General features: G+C 37.5%; 1 protein-coding gene across 5 annotated transcripts in view; it reads right to left on the minus strand.

The window, feature by feature from the left end:
• Positions 1-17,853, minus strand: part of septin9a (septin 9a) — a 167,029-nt gene that overhangs the window by 28,528 nt on the left and 120,648 nt on the right. For all 5 annotated transcript variants that reach the window (XM_022671920.2, XM_022671938.2, XM_022671926.2 and 2 more), the window contains one exon: positions 1,488-1,688. In XM_022671920.2, coding sequence (XP_022527641.1) covers positions 1,488-1,688 — 201 coding nt within the window. The remainder of the gene's footprint in view (positions 1-1,487; positions 1,689-17,853) is intronic.

Genomic DNA, 17,853 nt, shown 5'->3' on the forward strand with positions numbered 1-17,853 from the left:
ATGTGACTATTTTGAAAGAGAACCTTAAGCAGTCAGCTGTGAAACTGGGTCTGAGACGTCACTTCATTTTCCAACATGACAATGATCCTAAACACACATCCCTCCTGGTGAAGAACCATCTCCAGATGACCAAAGTGAATGTCATTGAATGGCCTGCACAAAGCCCTGACTTAAATCCAATAGAAAATCTGTGGGGTGACCTAAAGAAAAATGTCCATGCAAGACAACCATCGAATCTAGAGGAACTTGAGAGATTTGCTAAAGAACAATGGGCCAGGATTCCTCAAATGAAGTGTGAGAGACTTGTTGTAAACTACAACAAACGTCTGCAGGCAGTAATCCAGCAAAAAGGATACACAATTAACTATTAGGATGTGGGGGGCTAATAATTTTGACCCTGATAGTTTTTGTGTTTTGTGTAATATCTTCATTTCTGAGTGGAATATAATATAGTGTAAGCATCCAAAATAAAACTACGATGTCTAAAAAAGCTGTGTTTAGTTTATTTTACTCTGGTTAATATCACTTGGAAAATCCTTAGAAAACAAGGACTATTTTGTAAGGGGGCTAATAATATCGTCCTCAACTGTATGTATTATATATATGTATTATATATATGTATGACCTAAAGCAATCAAGATGCTTTAAAAAAAAAAACAACTATACTTAATCTAATTAAGGTAGCATTAGTAGCCAACCAATAATACCCACCTCCAAACAGGTGAAAGAGCTAGCGCCTAGCGGTTAGCGGATAATGCTAATGCTGCTCCAGCAGTATAAGCCAGGGTTAGCAGCAGGCTACAGGCCAATAATACTCACCTCTGAACGGTGAAAGAGCTAGCACTAGTGGTTAGCGGATAATGCTAATGCTGCTCCAGCAGTATAAGCCAGGGTTAGCAGCAGGCTACAGGCCAATAATACTCACCTCTGAATGGTGAAACAGCAAGCGCCTAGCGCTTAGTGAATAACGCTTATGATGCTTCAGGAGTGCTAGCCAGGGTTAGCAGCAGGCTACAGGCCAATAATACTGAAGAGACTTCACAAAAACTCCTGTATAAGGCTGCACTTCAGCAGAGTGGCTTTACTGCTCCTTACAACCTGACTTGTAGAATTCATACATAAGGCGCACTGACATTTTTGGGAAAATATAAAGGATATTAAGTGTGCCTTACAGCATGAAAAATACAGCAAGTGCACAAGAATAGAAGGAAAACTGTGTTTTTCTACTTCAGTGGGCACACAGGCCTTTGGTTGTTGCTGAGCTTATGAAATCATTCCAGCTTTATACCTTTACATTTCTTTATAAGACCATGAAAAGGGGAACATACTACACCTGAGCATTAATCTCCTTTTTAGCCAGTTATCCAAAATTATCTGTTGACTTCCTCCTTTTCCCAAAGAACTAGATCAATACAGGGGTTTTCTATAATTTATTAACCCATATCTAAGTTGTTAGAGTTTAGACAGAGGAAAACAATCAGTCTTACCCACTACCATGATGTTAAGTTCAAAGCCCTGTTTCATGGCCTTTCTCCTCATCTGCTCCAGGATGGCATCAATACCCACATAGCTGAAGTCCACACTGGGTTTCTCCGGGTATGCGCTCGGAGGCATTTCTGAGATTACTGGCTCTGCCATACTGCTTCTGCTGCTGCTACTGCTACTGTAGCTGGAAGTGAACTCTGACCCTGTGAAGAGAGACAGAAGAATGATATTTAGTGAAAATTAGATGAACGCATCACATTATCAAAATGAATTAAACCTAGTAGCAACTGCTCCTGTTATAGTGGTGTACAGCATAAGAAACTGAGCCACTCAGAGAAGAGCTGGGATTAAATTGGGACGGCATCTCCAGCATGGCTGATCTGGTGGAGTGTTCCTGGTAGGCTGATGTGGTCAGTACTCAACAACTGTGATCCAATGGAGCAAAACAGTCTTGTTCAGGTTTCTTCTTGTAATTTGTGATCAAATATTACTGATTGGTCATGTAGTGTGCAAGCAACCATTAAAAAAATCCTGGTTACAAGCATTGTGTACTGTAAAGAGTACAATGAACTAATGTAGTGACTAGGGGTGGGCAATATGGCTCTAAAATAATATCCCAATATTTCAGGGTATTTTTGCGATATACTTGGAAATATAGGAAAACAGAAAAATAATTAATTCATTTCAGGAATATAGTATAATAGTATAACAGTATAATCATAATGTGGCAAAATAAACAATATAGCATAAAATAATATAATGCAGCAAAAATATTGCAATACTGCAAACTGCAAACAAAAAATATAAACTAAAACAATTATACAATAAATACACTTAAAGCTTCACAGTAATTAATGGACTACTTTTAAGACAAACCATCCCTATTATCACGATATGGATTTTTAATATCATGATATTTCTGTGTCAGGATATATTGTATACGATATAATACTGCCCACCCCTAGTAGTGACAATTAAAAACCATCAACAGTTCATAGCTCAACAAGTTTTCTAAGTTGGCTCTTAAGAATATTATGCATGCATTGCAATAGTAGGCTAGTAATAGTAAGCTTTACTGATCAGCAGAATTCTTTTTATCATGCTAAATTTCTTATGTGAATTTCAAAATGTGATCACATGTGATGTGAATGAAAGTCTCCATGAATCCTTGAAAAGCAAACAGCAGCACATTTTGATCATCATGAACTAGATATTTTCAAAAAGAGGCACTTTTCCCTCTTTACAATGTCATAATATTATAAGCTATAACATTTAGTGGAGCTACAGGCCACCAGAAGGCACATCATATATAACAAGACAAATTGTTAGTACTAAAGAACAGTGTGTTCCAACTGTGTTGGAAGAACAGGGTTCCTGCACAGCTGGGAAATAGACATAATAAACACAAGACATGCTGAAATAAGGAATTTTTGGTTAGAGCTAGAGAAGTCTGACACATTAACACTCTCCAATTTGCGTAAATATCCATACATTCAGAGCCTGTTCTCCAGCCAGAAATGTTCTCACTCATTTATTAATGCATCCATCTAGTCCAGCAGTAATCCATCACAAGGGAGTAGGCTCACATACAGTCGAATAAAGACGGTACCTACTCCAGGCCTGCTGTTCCTAATGACCTCATTTTCAGAGTATTCCATAAAGGACTCCAAGTAGTTACGGTGAAGAAATGATGTAAGCATGTAAGTATGCAAAATCAGGCAGAAGAGATACTGATTCTGCCTCAAGGATTCAGTTAAAACAACACCAGAGGTTTTAAACACAAGTCGCCAAATGACGTCATCGCCTAATTTGCATAATACATACAGCTCGATCATGAATAGAAAAGTTGTGCTATGTCACTGTGTTAATTGAAGCATCTCCTAAGCTCTCTTCATGGCAGTCTAGTATTAAACAGTAATCATCCAACAGCAGATTTGCACTTAATTTTGAGAGAACTGGCTTTCTTTTTTATTGATTACTAGTTACAAAACTTATTTTGATATTTTAGTCTTCTGATTTACACTTTTGATATGTTTAATATGTCATTTAGTGAATGTACACCGGGCCTGATTAGGCAAGCATGATTAATAGTAGCTTTACACAATTTTCTAAAGAAAGGTTACATGCACAGACTAACAATAGTGAAAGATAGCAAAAAAGCACATAAATGTCCTGGGAAATTTAATCTCCTTATCTGATTTAACTGGATTTCTAGGCTTTAATTCAATGTAGGAAACTGCATAATATTTAACTGTTAATAGCCAGATAACTGCAGACATGTGATTATGACTCCATTACTGAGCGCATATAAAGCCACTCATTTTTCCTTCAGTTTTTTTCCAGGTACAGGGAAACGTGTTGAAATGTGTTCTCTGTGGTAAACAACTACATTTAACAAAAACTACACACAGATCAGTATGAAAAATGCTGGAACATTCCTTTAGAAACAGTCGTTTATTGTGCACTTTTCCATTCCACTGCACAGATAGAGCAAATTCATATCTAACCTCTACAAAGTCAAAATGAAACCAGTCATCTTCTCAGCTGGGTAAAAACGAGTTTAACTGCACTTAGATGAGCGATAAATGCCTTTAAACCACGATTGAAGCATTGAAGCAACAGGCTTCATGTCAAATGTCAACAGCAACTAAGTCACCACTTCCTGAACGCACACATTCTGTGATAACTCCTCAGCTTAGGGGTGAAAAACACCCAACAGCTTCTGCAGCTTCCAAGAGATGAAAGCTCTTTAAAGGGGGCATATCATATATTTATACAGAATGTTTCATAGGCAGTAATAGCCCTGAAATTAAAACCCTGTTTGTTACAGTTATACTCTAATATTAAAAGTGATCTCTCTTCTCGTTTAAAAATCACACAGAGCAAAAACTCCAGTCAGCAACATTTAAGTTAATAAGTTGTCTATTGTGTCAATTTCATGATAAATGGACCAATAGAAATGCTCCACCACATTGGCTTAAGTAACAAGGAGAGTTTCAGCCCAGACTGCTGTTTCATGAGGTACTATCAGAGGCAGCCACTCAGATCAGAAGTAATTTACATATACCTTAAAAGACACTGAGTCAGTTTCTTTTAATGCGGTAGGATTAAAAGTAGGAAATGTAAAGAACAACACTAACTCAAATGGTTAATGTAGAGATAATCTAAAATTTCTCAGGAATGCTTTAAATGAGTTTCACTTTCCAGTACATGCTGTTTCCTGGACGGGGCCTATTCACAAAGCAGGGTTTTCAGTCAGATAACTTGAGCCGAGAGTTAATTCTGTCCAATAGGACTGAAGCAAAAGAGTGTCCTATTGGGTTTAAATGACCCAGTTAGTGAAACCCGTTTTGTGAAAACACTGCACCAGTTGCTTTAAACTGCTGCACTCATGACAGAGCAAAAGTCAATGAAGCAACTTCCCTTCAATGGGTGGAATGACTGTGGAAAGAAAGGAAGAAAAAAAAGACCAGTAACCTGACCCACTGGCAGCTCCTGGCCTGGCACCAGCTATTCAGCTCTCACACACACAGACTTATATATCAGGGCACAACCAGAAACCATCAAATTCCTTAACGTGCAAAACAAAAACCCGGACACTATTTAACTCCTACACTACAGAAAATTCAACTGTCAGAACAGACACTGTCAAAAAGGCCTTCAAGTATTACAATCAAAGTGAATCTCAAAGTTGTTCTTTACATGGTGTCCACATTTCATCATGAATGGAGCAACAGAAATGCACCAAAATGGCTGAGAAGAAAATCTTAACTGACTCTACCCGACACTTGTACTGAAAGTTTCTCCTTCTCTAACTGTTGTCATTTTGGAGATGCAAGGTTTTTAAATGACAGCAACAATACTCCATATATACAGTGAGTTTTTGCATTCTACTAATAAACATAAATGTTATAATTATACTGGGAGATGAAACAAGTTGGAGAATGAGAAAGAGAAACAGAGCATGCAAAAAGGTGAGCAAGTTCAGCTTTGCAAACTGCCCTTAGCAAGGCAAGACGACTCTTAAAGCACTCTGTCCAATTCACCTTAATGTCAAAGAGTTCATATGTCTAACACAAAGTACGCACATGCAGTAAAAAATGCTGATAAAAAAGTGCAAATTGAAACTTTGAGCCTTTAGTTTAGATTGTTGAATTTCATGGCTTGCGTATTGTAATAACAAACTGTGGATCTCTGCAATCAGATTTGGGAAGGCATTGATCAAGATCAAGGAAGTCTTTGAAGATGCCCAAGACCACAGTGTTTCCAATAATTTGTCTGGGCAACCTTGAACTTTTCAAGAGCTTTGCTTTTGTTATACAGGCAAGAATGAACTTGACTCTTAGTCTTAAAGCTCCAAAAGTCCTGGGCAGAGATATGAGAACCTGTTTGATGGACAACCCTGTCTGTAGCAGACTATACATCAGGTATTTTTGGCAGACTGGCAAGACAGAAGCCACATTTATTTAAAAGCCAGCTCAGAGTCCAGCAACATGTGGAAATATTCTCTGGTCTAATGAGATGGAAACTGAACACTTTGTGCAGTACAGCAAAATATATAGGAAAAGAGAAACAGGCAGAACACAGGCAGATATGGGACATTAAATTTAAGACTTTAAGACCACTTTCACAAAAATAAAAATGGCAAAAAGTAAAACAAATCTATTCAAATGATTATAAAGACTAGGGCTTGATCGATACCTTTTTTAAAATCGCAACCAAAAAAAATTCAAAAAGCAATAATTATTCTCACATAATACATTTATTTAACAGTAGACATGAGTAATCTCACTATCATACTGTCACAATGAGAGGCTGCGATACCTTTGGATCTCTTAATGTAACAAACAATAAGCATGTTTGTGGCACTTTGTTAGGAATAAAAACAACAGCATTACTGCTAAGTATTAACTGCTTAATCTACAAACATTCTTCCCAGAGCATATTACTAAATGCATTTGAGTTTTTAAAAGTTCTTTTTAAAAATATAAGCATTAGATTGTCAAAATTAAATGATATTAGTGGTGTTAATCCCTTAAAAAATGTATCATGATTTAAAATACTTTTTCTGCTTGAATTTAGTCTTAGTTTATTCTTCAGTATCTTTGGTGCAAGTACATGTTCTACTATCTGTGGTACTGGTACAAATCAAATCTCTAAAGTGCAAGTCACGCATGTGAACCTAGTATTTCAGAATGGAACCTAGGTGTCCCCAGTTATTTGACAAACAGTGTCTGTACTACTGAAGGAGTAGCATGCAAAACATCTGGCAGCTGTGCTTTACTGAGAATGAAAAACTCAGTGTGGTATCACTCCTCCCATATTCTGAATGGTCATACAGCCACAGAGAAAACACAAGTGGGGAAACCCCCAACTTTCTCACACCAGAGCCAAAACCGACAACTCTCCACACTCAGAAATGGTCTGAATATACAGAAAATAATCTGTCTGAAGATACAGAAACGACTTTGGAGGTTTATAGAGAACTTAGTGTATTTGAAAAACCTTCTGCTTCCTGAAATCAGTCAGTCAGAAAGCTGCAAGAACAGCCATTCATTCTTTTCTCACAACACTATTCTGTTTTCACTGCTGCCCATAAGATGACACACCTAGCTTCCACCTCTCAGGCCAGAAAACCACTTCCTCACTTCCCTGATCCTTTCCAGTCATTAAAAAAGCAGCACACTCCTCCTTCACTATTTCCTTTCAGTCAAGTCAAGGTCATATGCACCACTAGTCTACTCAACACACATCATTCTCTACAGCAGCATTTTCAAACCAAGGTCCTAGGGGAACCCTGCCTTGTAAATTTTTGTGGATTCTCTGCTTTAACATACCCTAATACCCTTAAAAAGGCTTGACAATGAGCTGTTGCACTGGACTACTCTGCACAAACAACTACACTATTACATAATGATCCACAGTGACATATTCAGTCTAAGAGCAGGTAGTTGAGAAAATCTGCAATTAGTTAGCTAGGTAATCTAGGCAAAAGAACTAAAACTGAGAATTAAGCATTTTTAGACAGAACAAAAACATTAACCTTAAATTATTATTATTTTTTTTTTAACATACGAATACTTTTTGTACCAACTCCAGGATGTCCCATGTCAAACCAGAAAATGAAGAGGACTTTTATTAACTGTCACTGGTACCACTGAAACTGAAAGGTTTCATTTTTGTTAGACAACAACAGAATCACCAGCTGAAGGCTGAAGATCATAGCCTGCCTGATGAATCTGGACTTCTGCTATGGCTCTCAGACACTAGAACCAGAACTTGGATGGATGGATTTTTAAATAATTCAGGATAGTCTCAACATTTTTTGCCCTGCTCTTAAAAACAAACAAAAAAAAAACTAAATCCATCTGTGGCACATTTTGTTCATTTTAAACTTGGGCATGACAGGCAGGATGTGAAGACCTTTCAAACCAAACTGCTGTTAACAGCATGATATTTACAGTTTTATAGCACAGGCAGACATTTACAATACGCTAGAACTAAACTCTACAGAAACACAGGCAGGCTGAAAGGTCATCCCTGTGAATACATCAGACATTATCAACTCAGCTCAGTGTTTCCTGCTTTAGTCACGTTACTGACTAATGCTAGCCTCATTCTATGGGCACTGGGTGGAATGGCATAAATCTGCCATGCCAAATTCTCAGAAAAGTGCATTTAATAGTATATAGTTAGTGTATAGTTACAGCTGCTTTCAGAAATCATAGCTTGGGCTTTTAATGAATCCCAAGCTATGAACATAAATAGTTATTAACCTAAACAAATATTGCACCCAAAATCCAAATTTAACTATTCACCGACATGCTATACCAAAAGTGAAAACATGATAATGAATGACTTTTTCCGTGTTAAGATATCTTATATGGATTCCATATTCAGGATCTAATTTGAACAGCCAATGTTTACAACAAAACACTGAGGACCAAACAAGGCACAGCTGAGCCATTGACCATGTCTTAACATTTATAACAAACTCAAACTACCACCACCATTGACAATTTCCAATGACTTAAGTCTTTTTTTTTTTTGTCCAAAACAGCACATTTATTTGGTGGTTGAAATTGTGCTATTTATGTGAGAGGAAAAGCTCCTTTCTAGTTTGACTGCATTCCTCATCTGTAATTAAACTTTGTATACACACACACATCTGCCTGGTATTACAATCAGCCTTTCCAAGTCTAAAGCCATAGTTTGTGGATATCATGCATAAAAACGGCATGTTCCCTCCAAAAAGGGAGTGAAAACTCACCCCAAATACAGGTGCTGGTCAACGAATTAGAATAATTTGAAATAGTGCAATCATGAAATTCTTTGAATGCATTTTTTGTGCAGAAAGCAAATCAGGTGTTCACCGCACCTGTCCTACTCGTTAGACTAATCACAGAACTTGTTACCTGGAAAAGAATTTGCTCAGCTGAGCTTTCCAAAAGGCCCATTTAGCCCATTTAACTGTGACACTGTTATTTTATTGAATTAGAATAATGGAGAAACCGTTTCATTGAATTAGAATAAATGCTCGAATTTTTGTTTTCTGTGAAGAGTGTTGATTTCAAATTATTCTAATTCGTTGACCAGCACCTGTAAAAGAGTTACTTGGTGATATTCAGTCTGGATCAAAAGTGAGAGGAAAAGGCATTGACCAAAGGTTATGTACAAAAGCTGCAGTATTGATATCAGGGAAGATGCTTAGGGTAGAGGCTGCTGCTTTGCATTGAGACCAATACCAATACCAGAATTATCTGGGAGGAGACCCTTAGTCTCAGAGTCTCAGCTGGCCTGATAGCACCTGGGCACACCTGAGAAGGATCTGGTGGAAGCGGCTAAGGTCTGGCAACCCCATTAGTAGTAGCTAGTGAAGATGGCTAGAGCCTGGGCTTATTTGCTTGTCCTATTGCCAGAGACGTTAAATTGGACAAGAAAAGAAAATAGAAAAGATCATGTCATTACTGCCATTATCTTTCAATAAATTTCCACTGATACACTGGTTATCGTAACCAAAAAATGTTTAACTTCCATTCCCCCTGATACCCTGTATAGTGTTAGAGGGCCTCCCTAACACTCCCTAAAGTGACTTTTCATGAGAACACAGCAATTCTTTGGCACCAAGAGGAGAATTTTAGTGAAACTAGAGCACAATGAACAGACAGCAGCTTTGACAAACACCGTAAAAGCGAGGCAAACACTAACGCGTTTTGTTCCACTGTCTGTGTGCCATGGTAATGTGCTTCCAGTGCCTGCAGTGCTAAACAAGCTCCGGTATGTGAAAAAGCACTACAGAAACACTATGTAGAGCTCTGCTATAAGCCCACCGTGACACATAAAAAGCTTGTTAAAAATGTACTGAAGCAACAGGGGTTAATGTAGCTAATAATTCATTTACTCCCTCTGTACTTCCTGTGGGTCATTACAATCCATTAGAACACTGTCTGAATCACATGACCATAACAAAGATAATCCCACCCACCCACCCAACCAACTCACACCCACCCAACCAACTCACACCCACCCAACCAACTCACACACTGGCTAAGGCCTGGCAACCCCATGAATAGCTATAGTTTATAGTTTATTACAATCTGTAAACATACATTTACAGCATCAGAATAATGCCCTTATCCAAAGAGACTTACATTAGATTTCTGTTAAACAGAGAGGAAAATTTAGTGTTCAGGAAAGGACTCTTATTGGTGTAGTGCAATGTTCTTGCCTGGCCAGGGAAGTGAACTCTAGTGTGTCACAAGGAGGGTAGTTACTGACCACTCCACTATGCTTTCAATTTACAGCACTTTTCCACTGCTTGGTACTTACACTAAATTACCTGACTCTAGGGCTGCAACTAATAACTGACTAATTTAGTAGCTGAGTAGTTTATTGAATTTTTTTGCACTTAAAATACTTTTATTTTCCCCCCAAAAAACGTCAATGCGTCTTATAATCCAGTGCACCTTATGCATGACTTTTACCAGTCAGGTTGTAAGGAGCAGTGCAGCCTTGTACAGAAGTTTTACTTTAATTCTCCAGCAGTATTAGCATTAGCCGCTAACCGCACTAGCTCTTTCACCGTTCAAATAGTGAGCATTATCAGCCTGTAGCCTTCTGCTCAGCCCAGCTAGCACTGCTGGAGAAGCATTAGCATTAGCCGCTAACCACTATAAACACTAGCTCTTTTGTTGTCCACAGGTGAGTATTATTTGACTGTAGCCTGCTGATACCCTTGGACTGTAGCCTGCTGATATTGGCAAAAATATAAATCACCACAAAAGTATCCTGAATTCTTGTGATATTAGTTTGGACCTTGGGACCTTCTCACTCACCATTACGCACCATCCAATTGGTGGGGAACACACTTCATTTAGTCTCATTAGTTTGGAAACGCCAGGGCAAAATTTAAGTACTTCAGTTTTAGAACACCAAACATATCTTGGCCGATTTACTACATTTGTGGTAAGACAGAAACTGTGTCAATGAGATTTTTGGCTGAATCATTGCTGAATGCTGAAGAACCACAATAAATAAAACTCCTAGTGTAAGTAGACTCCCCCTTGTTTTTGCCTCTTGGAGCAGTTACAGTAATAAATGAAATAAAATGCTCATTAATCATCCTGATCGTACTAAAAGCCTCTGAACTCCTTGACACAATGGAAAGGAAAAAAGTGCCCTTAGTGTCTGCAGCCTCTGCACATGGCTTCCCTTCCACCCGCAAGGCGAGAATGACGCTTTTCCTCAGTGACGAAGCACAATGAACTGACCCTGTGGCCTGTCCCCCACGCTGGCCACTTTACTCTTCTGTGAAAGCGGGTTGGCTTCAGACTAGCTTTCTCCAAACTGTGCCGGAGAGTTGAGCCGACTAGCAGCGGTTATACATCTAATCTGTTCCACCACCTCAAATAGTTCCACTACATACAATATTTTCCTTATTCTGGCGAAAACACTTTTGTGGTTTATGTTGTAATTAAGTTATTTACAGTTGATAAATCCTATAGGTTTGTTTATTTGACAGGGATATAAATGTCCACTTCCTGTATATGAAAGCTTTTTTTATTCTTTACCCTGGTTAAAGCAGTTTTGTTTTAATCTTTTAAATTTGTTTACAAAACAATAAGAAGCTCTGCCTTTGTTGTAATTTAAGTTATTTATGTTGGTAATAGGTATATAGGTTATGGGTTTATGTATAACAGGGATGTTTTTATTTTGCTATATGCAAATAAAAAATAAGCATTGATTTATTTTGACCATTTTTTTAAAGTATTATATAGTTTTTGAGAGAGGAGGTTTTAAAGACTTTAATTACATTTTGTGACAGTAGTAATAGTAGTAGTAGTAGTATTATATCGATATCAAAATTATATCGTATTGACTAAAATTAAGTAATTTATCGCAATATAACTTCTGGCCATATTGTTCAGCGCTACACAGAATAGACCCATTATCAATTATGAATAAATATTCTCTTTTTGTAATGATTGTAGTGCATTGTTCTGCAGTTCCATCAACAATAATATCCATAATTTGCTCATAACTTGAGATACTGAAATATATATCATATCACATTACTCAGCTCCAACAGGAAAATGTTCTGGCCAGTAAAAACAAAGCATCAGGGCCAGTAAAGGCCAGGAGCATTAAGAAAATCACTAAACACAGCCCTCAGTCTGACTCGTGTCACTTCCCAGTTCCACTAAATGAATGTTATGACAGGAAGTGTGCGGACTGACAGGGCCGAGGGCTTCAGGAGATAACGACCAGGCCGGAGTGGTCAGCCACCAAAAAACAGACGCAGGATGAGCAAAGAGGAGAACACTGTGGCTGACAGACGGACTGACTTCCTGGAGGGGAGAAACTGAGAACCAGAGGCTTGTTTTCAGGACTAAATGAAACCATACAAATTTCTGAGATTTCCAAGCAGTTACTAGAACCATATGGTGCACATAAGAAAAAACTCCCATCTCTTGAATTAGTGTTTGCACTGAGCAGCATTGATTACCAGTTTAATGAATACAGGCCCACAGGCTGAACTTCATACTGCTATTAGTCTTCTATACTAATTTAAGTGCGTTCGTATTTCACAAGGCTTCGATCAAATAAACGCAAAGAAAAAGAATTCAGTGATTTTAGGTTTTAAATGCAACAAACAAAGTTTCCACAATAAACTCCAGAGCTGGACTAAATTAGTCTTCTTTTTCTGCTTTCAATTAGGGATAAAAAAAAAATGATGCCTTGTGAATAGCCGAGAGCTTTTGTACTGAAAATAGATGCCAATGACTGCAGAACCACAGAAAACAGGGAGGCTGGGGTAGCAGAGAGGAGACACTCACTGATTCTCTGCAGTGCAAGTGTATAGAGATTGACTTTCAACAAAAGTAGTGCTGGTTGAAATGACCGTCACAAAGAATCGAACATGTTACCTTAAAAACAATACATGAACTATTTAAACAAACAATGGACAGCATTTGTCTTTGGTACAAACTGTTGGCTTGGTGTTTGCAGTGTATTTCCCACATGGTTTAGGTAGTATGGAAAGAAAATAAAGTAAGAAAAAAAAATGCCAGAGATACACGTGTTCATAAAGGAGGTCTAGAGAATGCCACAAGCATTCGTTAATGGCTATGTGGCTAATTAGAATGTGAACACGTGTGTAGACATGAGTACGAGTGCACAACAGCACAGAGCATACATTGTTTTAACTGAGTTCAACTTTGAAATAAAGTAAGGCTAAGGTAAACAAAAGTAAAATTGTTGACTGTAAAAAGCCAAGTACTATTTTTAAGCAATAGAAAACAACATAGAATCATTGGATCATTATTGCAATCCAGGCAAAAGCATTACTGATAGTGTAATTGGTCACATTTTGCAAACAAGCCTCAAACCTGTCCCAATGTTTTACAGTTTTCACCAGTTTCTTTTGACAATGTGTCCTGTGAACATCTATAAAAACATCTATAAAAGTTATAATGAGCCAAAATATTTACATAATCAAAAATATTTAGCCAATTCAGTCAAGCATAATGCAAACACGATAATAGAAATATATGTCCATTACTTAGTAGCAATATTTTCTGTCTATCTTATGCAACTTAAAGTAGGCCTATAGTTAAATAAAGGCAATGTCTGTCTGTTGTTCAATCAAACTGGTTCTATCGTGATAGATGACCGGACTCTGGAAAATGCCTAAACCATATGCAGCATATCAAGCATAGCAATAACTGCTTTGCAAACGACATTTCCCGGTGGCATTTTTACAAACGGCATTTCCGCACAGTTCTGGAACCGGTCTGGGACTAAAGACTTTTATGACTTAGAAACATCTGCTCTTCTCTACATTCCACAACATGTGACAGCGCTGCAAAATGAGCATTTAACTTAAACATTCATACATACAGAGACAGACAAGAGTTTAAAAAACCAAAGCCAGATTTTCCAATACAGTAAACAGTGGAGAAGATGACAAACCCCATGAGATTTGAGCTTTTTGATAACTTCAACTTGTTAAGTCTATGACTAGTTCACAGTCATTATTAAGAAAAGTTGAGGTGATGCAAACTTCAACATTTCAATGATTCTGCGGGACCTGAACAAACATGGCCGTGCAGTGTCCTGTAATGATATTTTTTCTCTTTACTAAGCCAGTCTTAACCCACCAAATTACACATTATGCAACCTCCTCTTGGAAACTTAATCCAGCTCCAATAGTGCTTTCTATGCTGTGCTTTATGAAAGATACCCTGCAGCAAAAACTAATCAGGTATGGTTTTAACTATTTTGGCAGAAGGCAATGAGGCTTACATGTGGATGAATATGATTTCAACCCTCAACCTCCCTCAGAGAGATGCCTAATACGGATGAAGACCCAATAAACTCTAGGCACACACAAATCTACTGTGTGGCGTTCACAAAGTGTCTTTGGAAGATTAGCTGGAGCAGGAAAATGCTGAGTAACTGCAACACATCTTTGCTGAGAAAATGACCATCAATAAAAGTCTACACTGCATCAGTATCTAAATGAACAATCACAATGCAGAGCTAAAAATAGGTTTTCAACTCCAAATGAAAATGACCAGAGAGTGCCCTTACAGTCAGGTTATCCAATTTTAGTCAAATACATTTGTGAAATAAGAAACAAAAGTTTCTTCAAAGTTTTCAACTCTCCAGTCTGTTTAGGCACTGAAAAAAGGTCAATGTTCAGACTCGGCTCTGTAAGTATTTGAATGCTGTGTATGGATTTTACTTCCTTGTGTTTTAGACTCTTTGCACAATGTTGTTAGTAGGCCTGTCATAATATTGTTTTTTATTAAATATGCTAAGTAGGTGAGAGGCCTGGTAATATTACTGATGGATAGATGTTTTAAAGACAACCTTAAGAACTTTCTAAAAAGTTAAGGCAAATTCCAGTAACCCGCTTACAGCTCAGAGATCCAACAGTGTATAATGCAAACACATACAAAAACAAACAAACCAAACTGAGCTGAATATCTTCATTCCATTATTACTTCCTCAGGAGGAGTTTGCTCTCCATCAAGAAATTGCAATAAAATTTCTTGTGGCATTCTTTGCATTTTAGCCAAAGCCAGCCTAAAGAAGCTTTACTCTGGGACCACTGAACAACAGAAGAGTTTTAGAGGGTTCCAAAATTTGACCTTGAAGTTAAGACCTGTACTTCTGATAACAGCAAAACAAGTAATTTAGATTTATTTTAATACTATAATTAAAAAGAAAATTGCATGCACAGGATAGCAGTTAGAGTATAAACAGTTGACTTCACTAGGGTCATCACAATACCAGAACGTGTCTTACAAATACCAATACAATTACAAATGCAGTGTTGCTAGGCCCATATACAGATTCCCAGACATGGATTAAACCTTAATCCCTGCCTATAATACCAGTCTCTAAAAATTTATTGGATTTAACAGAGACTACCTCTTCTTTAAACAAAGAACTGCCAGCACTGAGTGCATTGAAATATTTTTCATTCATTCAATCAAATTGATATCATTATATACATACCGAGCTCAATTTGCATGTTCTGGGTGTCAGTGTATTTTGTTAGCATCTTTCCATTGGCTCTAGTTTGCAGATTTTTATGTCATACACTGTTTGAGACTCGAGCAGTGCAAAAGGGGCACAGACTCAAAATTTGGCTTTAAAGAAAAAAAGTGCAATTACAAGCCAATAACAATAAAGTAGGTTAGCTTCCAATGTGTGCTGCATTACTCATTTAAAACTCCCTCTGCAGTCTATATAGACAATGTTGGCTTGGACTCATGAGCTCCGACCTCACCCAGCAACAACTGTCTGAAAGCTGGAGGAATCGCATGCAAAGTAGGCTCCATAGAGCAGTTCTGCATGGGAATTCACAAGGAATACACATTTTTGCACAACAATCTAATGTGATTAATTTAAATTTACGTTTTATTTTCTGAAACGACAACAAAACATTACAGAAGCCCTGTACGATGATGCATTTCCAAGTTTGCCTAGAAACATTCATTTTACATTAATCAGTTCTTATCCATTTCTAATAGAGGTGCTATTATTTCATGTACTATATACAGTATATTTACAATAAAAGAAACTTTTTTTGGCACTTAGTAGAAATCCTTTTCTAAACTCACTTTCTGCCTGTACATCATTTAGGCACCGCCACTTCACTAGTCTGTTTCTGCTCACAGTGCCATCCTAACATTTATTTTTCTCTGGAACCCTTAACACAACAAGTCTCACTTCTTCTGGACTATCATTTTGGTATTAAATAGAATCAAACAAACAAAAAACATGCATTGGAAAACAGAATTACAGCACATAATGAATAAAATATACTATTCCATATCTATGCGGTCTATGTTTTTCCTCAGAAAATGGATAAGGCCGATCTTTGTGTAATAAGCAAACACACTAAACACAGGTCTGGGAAAAAAAAAAAACTCCAGAACTCCAGAAGTATGTAATGCAATAAGCAGACTAGTCTGAAACACAGACGTTTCTGTATCTGTAACTGTAGCTGCTTTTCGGATGTTTTTCTGCATGCCTGGCAACAGCTGAAGTCTTGCCCTGCTGATGTGTGCATGTGTGCATAAAAGACTGCATTATCTTACAGGTCACATGTTTTTGAGGTTTGAACAAGCTTCCAAAATATTAACAAATGTGCACAAACCTCTCACAACTGCAAAGGTCTTAAACATAAGAAAAATCTTAATGCACTGTATAAGCCATGTATTGTTTTTAGAATATTGCACTTGATTAAAAACATGTACAATAATACATAACGCATGATGGACAAAACAGAATCTGTTGTGGATTTTAAAATTAAAACCCTTCCAAAAACAACTTAATACACTGTTTTCGCTGTCTGTTTTCCACTGAAGTATAAAGATACAGTCTGCTTTTGTTTTCGAGTTATAGTTTTTCTTTACTTAATTTACTATTATACAATGATAAATAAATCAAGCAAACTTCGCAGTGAACTCATTTTTTTCTTAAAACCCCATAATCAAATGAATGCATTCAATATCTACACTGGTTTCAGTCGATTGTTGCCAAATCAAAGAATGCATTAATTGTTTTGCAAAATATCCAAAACATTACATTAATTTACATTAATGCAAACTATTAGGAGTATTTTGTAACAGTTTCAAACAAGCCTCTGAAACTTTTTTAAACTTGAGAAAGAGACTCAAGCACAAGTAAAAAAAGAATAAAAGAAATTTGTGCATGTACTGAATATTAAATGCTGGTTTATTCAGAGTTTGTTTGGCAGTGTTCTCAATTTTCTAATGAACTGCACAAACAGAACAACTGCACTAGGTTTTGTATTAATGAAACCAATTCCAGGTCTGGATGCCCTTGAAGAAATGACTGAATGCTTGTGGTTCACAGACAGAACAGGTGATTTTAAGGCAAGCAGAGCAGCCAAACACGCACTCACAGTGTCTACTCCAATCTAACTCAACTGTGTACAATGTTTCCATCCCACAAAAATGTATGGAGAGTGCCAGAATGTGAAAGTGGGTTTTTGGGTTGTTCTAGGTTTAGAACTTTGAATCAGAAATTCAGAGAGGTTAGCTATACTCTGACCTTAGAGTTTATTTCTGTAACCCTCACCATGACATCACCACTCAGCCATGACACCACTCTAACGGCTCAATCGCCTGGAAGTGAAAGATCAGAGAGAACCGAAACACAACACGGCAGCAGCTGCCCGAGGGTTTATCACCCAGAGGAATTCTGGGTATCTGAGCCTTACGCTCACTATGGCAGCGTTTCCAAAGAAATCAACCAGAGATATGGATTTTACAATGCGTAGCATGGTTCTAGTACTTGCCTCTAAAAAACAAATGCTAACCCACAGAG

Source organism: Astyanax mexicanus, chromosome 19, assembly GCF_023375975.1.
Source record: "Astyanax mexicanus isolate ESR-SI-001 chromosome 19, AstMex3_surface, whole genome shotgun sequence".
NCBI lineage: Eukaryota > Metazoa > Chordata > Actinopteri > Characiformes > Acestrorhamphidae > Astyanax > Astyanax mexicanus.